The following is a 7928-nucleotide window of genomic DNA, read 5'->3' as shown; positions in this document are numbered from 1 at the left end:
CGGTGGAACTCAAATTGCCTGGCTCTTCGACCTCCAATCCCTGGCAGGCTAGAGAGAAGCGCTTAGTTCTCAGGCTAGTCCGATGTGAGTAGGGATTGCCTGAGACTCTTGAAACCCTCCCCGGACAAGGCTGAAAAACACCTCTACTTTCTGGTAAACCAAGCTAAGTGAAACTTCTTGCAGAGAACAGGGTTAGAGGACAGGATGAAGGTCGGGGCTGGTGCTGAGAGTAATGTAAAGACTGTGCACCTGTTCACAAGCCCACGCGGAGGTGGCGCATTTAGCGCGAGGTCTGTTGTCAGGGAAGCCAGGTCTCGGAACCCAGCCTAAGTGAAACAAGCGCAGGCATAAAGATAGTCTTCCGGTGAGGTTTACCTACATTGCAGGTTTCGATGGCTCTGATAGTCTAGTGAAGGGGTTCGCCTTTGGCTTGCAGCACCATCTAATCTTCAGACCTGCGCCCACGTGGGGTGGAAAACAAATTAGGGGTTTTCAAATCCCATACACCCAGCATCACCACTTCCCACTGGAGTTATTGGCACCTCGCTTAGCCTTTCACAACCTCAGTTTCCTTATCTGCAAAATGGGCATAGTGCCCACCTCTCTGAAGAGCTCGCTCAGATGAGAAATGCCACGGGTCTAATTGTAGGAAGGAGATGCAAAGCTTTCGCCTTAAACGATACACTATATGATAAAGAAAGCCCCTCTCTCCCTGCCTCCTCATTTTCTGCTTACATCCCCCACCACCAACCCCTCCAAGACCGCCGAGCGGTGGGTTTCTGGTCGGTCCTCCCGAGAGAGACTAGTGCAAAAGCCAATAAGCCTGGAACACACGCAGGTCCTGCTGGGCCTGGGACAATGGTTTCCATTTAATAAATATTTCCCCTAAGGGCATTTCACATTGGGCAGGCAATTATTCAAAGGAAACCGGCACGCAGGTTGGCTCTGCGGGTTATTTCGTCCTCTTTACCCGAAGAATGCTCATCTGACGCAAGAAACGAGTCTTGAATTCTCGCCGGATGGAAGAGGTGCCCAGGGACAAACCGACCCCGGGTGCCGATAACAGCCTGAGACTCCATTCTAGGGCATCTGCAGCAGGGGGAAAGGGAAAGCCCCCACGCCCCACCGGGAGCATGCCCGGCCTGCACTGTCCTTCCCGTATGAACAGATGTAGGGGGAAAGTTGGAGGTTTAAAAAAACACTAAATAATAATATCGTAAATAGGAATCATGACGGAAATCCCATTCCCCGGCCTCTCCACAAAAGTGAAGAGCGGATCGCTGCGCTCTTCAAGGCTCATCCAGCAGGGTTTGAAAACTGCGCTGCCAGACAGGAGGCCTTTCCGCAACGGCTTGGAACGCACCGCACCGCTGTGCTGGCCCAGGACCCAGCGCTTCGCCCAGGCGCCACATCCTAGGGCAGGGGTGGAAGCGGAGCCGGAGGGACATCCCGTGAGAACGCCGCCAAAGGACCCCAAGGGTATGGATAGAAAACTTTATTTCTCTTTTTAACCTGATATCGATATATTCTTTTTCTTTTCCGAGGATCTTTGACAAGGGGGGAAAGTGCTGTCCTTGCATTTCGCGGCGATGCTGTCCTATTTATCAACACGCGCTCTCGGCTCACTCGCTTGGCTGCCCCCTCCCTTGGTCTTTGTATTCCAAGCCCTAATTCTCCTTTGCACAACTGGGAAAGGAAACAGGCACGAAGAGTTTTATGTGTTGACAGTGCCAGAAACAATGTGGAATGCAAGTCCCCAGTCCTGAGCTGGCCGCTCTGTTCTCTCCCTCTCTCTGTCTTTCCCTCACACCTCTCCCCGCCCCCGCTAGACGCGCGCTCTCTTTCCTCCCCAGGCGCTTTGGCAGGTGCGCCCCCTTGCCTTCTCTGCTGCTGATTGGCGCCCAGGTTGGGGAGTCACCGCCCCGCGCTTATGTCAGAGTGCGTGCTGTCCGGGCCCACCTCGCCTTTGAACTTCGCCGCTTTTGGCTCCCGTTCACCAGCCTCCCTGCATTCTCAGCCAGGTGCTGTGCTAGGCAAGGCAGCTCCGGGAAAACCACGGGAGGGGGGAGGGAACCACAGCGGTAGGCACGGGAGAGAAGAGATCCAGAGAAGGCGAAAGTGGAGAGGGGGAGAAGGAGGAGCTTCCTGCCCTCGCCAGCAAATTACCTGGCCACTTAATCCCAAAGACTCCGGTACTTGGGCCCCAGCCTCTGGTGCTGGCAGCCCCCAGCCGGCTGCCCTCTCCTCCCCCCGCCCCTTCTGTCCTTACTTGCCCCCTGCCGGGGGGCCTGCCTGGGTGCCGGGACTGGCATGATCAGCTGAACTTTGCGGGGTTAGCGCTTCTCTCTGGCTTCCCCTCAGCGGTGCGGAGGCGAGGGGAGCTCAGAGCACCGGCTCTGGACGGACAAACAGGCAGACCAACAACCGCGCCCAGGCTCGCCTGCAGAGCCCCTACACTCCCCACCCCCACCTGCCTATCCTCCGGGACCATGTCCAAACCTTCAGACCACATCAAGCGACCCATGAACGCCTTCATGGTATGGTCCCGAGGCCAGCGGCGCAAGATGGCCCAGGAAAACCCCAAGATGCACAACTCAGAGATCAGCAAACGCCTAGGCGCCGAATGGAAGCTTCTGTCCGAGGCAGAGAAGCGGCCGTACATCGATGAGGCCAAGAGGCTACGCGCCCAGCACATGAAGGAACACCCTGACTACAAGTACCGGCCACGGCGCAAGCCCAAGAACCTGCTTAAGAAGGACAGGTATGTCTTCCCCTTGCCCTACCTGGGCGACACGGACCCGCTCAAGGCGGCTGGCCTGCCCGTGGGGGCCTCCGATGGCCTCCTGAGCGCGCCCGAGAAAGCCCGGGCCTTCTTGCCGCCAGCCTCGGCGCCCTACTCCCTGCTGGACCCCGCGCAGTTTAGCTCAAGCGCCATCCAGAAGATGGGTGAAGTGCCCCACACCTTGGCCACCGGCGCACTGCCCTACGCGTCCACCCTGGGCTACCAGAACGGCGCCTTCGGCAGCCTCAGCTGCCCCAGCCAACACACGCACACGCACCCGTCCCCCACCAATCCGGGCTACGTGGTGCCCTGTAACTGTACCGCCTGGTCTGCCTCCACCCTGCAGCCCCCCGTCGCCTACATCCTCTTCCCGGGCATGACCAAGACTGGCATAGACCCTTATTCATCAGCCCATGCCACGGCCATGTAACCCCCAGCCCAGCCCACCAGACCTGGAGGGTGACCTGGAAGCGGGGTCTGCACCCTGTCCTCTGCGCCTAGCCCGGGGCCTGCAGATGCCTCCGGGTCAGCCGTGCCGCTACCCTACCCCAGACTCTGCCTCTCTTCCAGGGGGATTGTAGGGGCGTCCTCCCGGACCCAAGGCGCAGACAGGTGCCAGAAACTTGCGAACATATGACAGCTATACAGCTGTCCCTACCCCGACTGTCCCAAAACAAATCTCCGATTGTACCCCCTTTGGACAAAAAAGTAGGCAGTTTTGCTTTATTTATGTCCCCTTCTCTCTCCTCTGATGGGCTTTGGACTCCAGAACCCCCAGATCCTGGTATTATATCTAGAATATGCATATATATTTTTTCTTTTGCACCCTGGAGAGTTAGCTGTGTCTCTGTGTTTTGCCATCAGACACAACTAGGTGCCATTTGCTCTTTATGTGTGGGGGGAAAGGCTTAAAAGTTTAAAACTACAGAAAGGGAAATATTTCTATTCAAAATCATGCTATGATAGTGTTTGCTTCTTTAAAGGTAAAACAAAGGGACCCACATGATTATTTTCTCTGTATAAAGCAGTGCTCCTAGAGACCTAAGTTTACTTTTAGACAGAATGTCGGGTTATGAAGTCAGGAAGTAGAAAGTGAACAAAAATGAAAATAATAAAAACATCCTAAATGGTCATAAATGTTTTGACGATGTCTTGGAAATGTACCTAGAAGGATTTCACCTCCTTACTCTGTTCATTTGTTGAACAAAGACGTTTTGAATAAAGACAATCTGTCATTGCAAAAAGTAATACCTTTGATGTGCATAAAATCTGAAGTCAGGAGGCCCTGCCCGAGGGGCGGTGGAGTTGGGTCGTCGGAGGCTTAGAGTGCATAGAGTGACTCTAGCAGTGACGGCTGGCCTTGCGTGGGCTGAGCCTGGTGGCCTGCGGGCCAGGTGCAAAGGGGCCCAGAGTCTGGGATTTGTCCCAATCAATCGCGCCCTCTGGACCTGCTATTTGCCTTTAGAGGCTGGACAAAGGTACCCATCCCTCAGATGTCACTCCTTCCATGCCGTCTTTGCAAAATAATCAGACCACTTCAAGGAGCAAATATGTTAAGACAAAAGCCGACCCAGACCTCTGAAATCTGGGTGCATTTTCTTTTCTTTTAAACCAAACTCCAAAAGAATGGAGAAAAGCGCAGCGTCTACTGGGAACCAGTTGCGCACTAGGCACGGAGTCCTGCAGTGGGTGTCTAAGTTCAAATGCATGGGGGAAGACTGGTGCAATCGGTATTTTTAAAAGATGCTTGAGGACACTGCTGCTGGCTCTTGGGTTTTGGGGCTCCATGCTGGTTCCGAGGTTAAACAATCCAAGTCTAAGAAACCTAGAAAAACGTGTCTTAGGTCCCCGCTCCCGACTGTGGGAGACTTTTTACTAAGACTCTGGGAGCCAAGGAAAAAAGGCGACACAGCTCAAGCATGGAGTTAAAAAAAATCATAAAAATTCAATAACTTTTAGCGCTTGGTGTTTAACAAAAAAGCAAAAGAGCCTTTTCTTTTCCCCACTGAGCGAATGTTAGCTTGAAGATTGCTCTGTTTTTCGTAGGGGAGAAGGGACCTTCTGATGCCTTACAGCCCAACTCTTTGGAACTTGTTCTCAAAATCGAAGGGTGCTCCCTCACCCCCTATTTCTCTCCAGTCTCACCCCCAAAGCCATGCTCTTGCATGTTTTTCCATAGGTCAGGTGCTTTTCCCACTGGCTTTGATGTGGTGTGGGATGGGGGTGGAGGGCAACCTAGGGATTTGTCTGCTTTCTGCTTCTGTTGAGGGATCTTTGCGCTTGCCTCTGCCTTTTCCAAAGGAGTTGGTGGCTGGAAGTGCAAGGGAAACGTTGTCAACAGACACCAAAGCCGAAAACCACCGATTAGCATATTGTCCTCAAAACAATTAGAAGTGTTTGAGGTGTTATTTGGAGCCTATTCATTCGAGCCCCTTTGTCAAAGGGGGATTTTCATTATTAAAAAAAAAAAAAAGTTAGCGGTTGTCCATCTGGCTCAGCTGAATAGCAAAGTGATCCGTGTTGTATATGCTTTTCTCATTAAGAGCTCTTTTGAGACCGATGTTAGAATTAAATGGTATAACACAATTAACATACACGGGCGCTGAATAGGAGGGGACGCCTATAAATAATAGATAGATAAATAAATGAGCGATCAGGCGAAGGTAAACAAAAGCGGGCTGGGGATGTGTAGGGGGAGGCCGGGCGGGCTGCGCCACGCTTACTTAGCATCACAAAACCCTCTTACAAATCGAGACAATTAGGAAGTGACTTGCCTCTGGTGGCCATCGGATCTGGGGGCTCTAGGCGCTTAGGGAAGGCCCCTCCTTCCGCCCCCTAGGAAGCCCAGGAGGCCTAGGGCGGAGGCAACGCGGTTTCGCTGTCTGATATAACCCCAACTGACAGTCCTGTCAGCCGCTCTGATCTCCCTCATAGCTCAGTGTCCCTTAACATCTCCTAAGATGAAGCTTAAAGGGGTCTGGGTGTCTCCCGGCAGAGCCCGGCGTACCAACGCCCCAGGTCCACAGGGCGCCCTGGCCCGAGGAGGATTCCGGCGCGCACAGCCCCACCAGGGTGCCCACGAGACTCCCGGGCTGAGTTAGGCTGGGAAGGAGTACAAGGTGGATCCAAGAGGGGAGGCCTCGGGCGGCGGCGGCGGAAGCTGGAAAACTGAAACCAGGGTTCCAGACTGCGCTTGGCCCTGGGGACTCCAAAGGGAGCTCCAGGAAACTGGGGTGCGCTTGTAGCGGGGAGGCGCCCGTGTGCTCGCGGCTGGGTGATTGAAACTCGTTTCCAACCAGCAGAGCGCGCGGGGCCCAACGCTGGTCCCGGGACCTAAAGCCGTAGACCTAGCTCAAACCGTGTCTGTCTGTTCCACCTCGTCTCTTTCCTTCCTAGTCGGGCTATGTCCAGCTCTCTGTCCTCCTTAGGCCTGGCCCCAGCCTCAGCCCCGCAGGGCCTGCCTCTGCCTAGCCTCCCGCGCCCCGCGGGCCGCAGAGGCTCCGCCGAGGTGCGCGGCTGCGACTCGCCCTAACAGCCGAAATCCTCCTTGTCAAGCCGCTGACAGCGGCCGATTACTGACTTTGAAGTCAGGCGCAGACAAAAAGAAATCCCCTGGAGGGGGTGGGGGGGGAAGCAGTCCCTGTCAAACCTGTTTGCTCACAACTGTCTCTTTCTTTCAAGAAAATCATTAAAGCAAACCTGTAGGGAGAGGAGCGCCCCGCCCGCCCGGAGTCGAGGAGAGCCGCTTCTCCCGAGCGCGCTACTCGCAGCAAAGAGCAGTCAAGAGTCGCCCTCGACAGACTCTTGGTGTCGTCGGGAGAACGCGAACTCCCGAGGCGCGCGGGGCGACCGGGACCCAGCAAGAGCTGACTCCATGGACTCCTCCGCGCTCTGTGCGTGTCCCGCAGCCTAGGAGTCCCGGACATCTGCCCGCAGCCTTGGCCTCCCTGGAGCAAGGGGCAAGGGCGCCAGAGAGGGCCCAGGCCGCCCTCCTGCAGGTGTAACTGCTTCCAGGGAACAAAAAAATTGACCCCAAAACATGCCACGCTCACCCCCACCTCTCCTCTACTAGGCATTTTCTAGCACCCTGTAGTCCTGACCAACACGGGCTCCAGATGGCAGCGGGTGGCGCTGGTGCGGCAGGGGCAGAGTTGTTTGGGTTTTAGTTAGGTTTTCTTTCTTAAACCTTGGCAGCCCTCTGACTCAGGGGGATCATTTGGGAGATTCGAGATCGTTGGCCCCCTTCCGCTCCTGGCCTCTCCTGGAGAATCTCTGCAGCCTTTCAGGCGCTTCCCCAGCTTTGGATCTGTCTCCAGAAATCTTTAATTTCCTTCCAGTGTCAGGGTTTTCTCATTTAAATATCAATTTCCTTAGAACCACTAACTTTTTATGTGGGAGACACCAGCTACTTAAAGTAAATCTCACTGAGGTGTGAGTGACTGACATCTGAAACCCTCTTAACATTTGCATTTTAAAACAGAATCTAGATAACCTCCTGGAGTTTCCAGTCACCTAAGCAGGGAGATGTTCGGTCAGGGTAGGGTCTAGCGGACTTCCGTACACCACGCTCCCTAGAGAAAGCCTCTCCCTCATGGGCAGGCTCTCTGGATAGAACTGAGACTGCCACGGCCGGAAACAGTTCAGTGAGCCTGGCGCTAGGACTGCCCTCGAGGATTCTTCTTCGGCTCCTCCCCAGCTCTGGTCTTGTCACCATTGTTCAAGCGGACAATGAATTTCAAGTCATTTGAATTTGAATATCACGTAATTCACAAGATTCGTGTTAAGAACTCTCATCTCTTTATTTGCTGAGTGGATTGAGTGTGTGTATGAGTGTGAGAGAGGAAGGCAGAAGGGACACGTTAAATTTGGGTACAGGAGATGCCACAGCCTTTCTTCCCGCACGGCCAAGAGGCGCGCCCTCCCAGCCTCTCTCTGGCCCTGCCCTGGCCTCGAGACCCTCGACCCAGCTTTGGGGGCACCATTTGGGCTGGTTACTCTCTTGGCGCCACCGGGATGGGCCTTGTCCTGGAACCAGAAGCGCTGGCGCTCGGCAGCTGCAGAGTAATTAAGAAAATAATAAAGTTGGGGACGGGGTGGGAATCGCTAGAAATTCTGAGGCGGGCGTAGACGCGGAACTGGAGATTCG

General features: G+C 54.5%; 1 protein-coding gene across 1 annotated transcript; it reads left to right on the top strand.

The window, feature by feature from the left end:
• Positions 1–2489: 2489 nt before the first annotated feature.
• SOX14 (SRY-box transcription factor 14) lies at positions 2490–3212 on the top strand. The gene has a single exon (XM_008708149.1). The coding sequence runs from the start codon at positions 2490–2492 to the stop codon at positions 3210–3212; it is 723 nt and encodes a 240-aa protein (XP_008706371.1).
• The last annotated feature ends 4716 nt before the right edge of the window (positions 3213–7928 follow it).

The sequence above is a fragment of the Ursus maritimus genome, unplaced genomic scaffold, assembly GCF_017311325.1.
Source record: "Ursus maritimus isolate PB19 unplaced genomic scaffold, ASM1731132v1 scaffold_20, whole genome shotgun sequence".
In the NCBI taxonomy this organism is placed as follows: domain Eukaryota; kingdom Metazoa; phylum Chordata; class Mammalia; order Carnivora; family Ursidae; genus Ursus; species Ursus maritimus.
The sequence above is the reverse complement of the archived record's forward strand: the minus strand, read 5'-3'. Positions and strand labels throughout refer to the sequence as shown.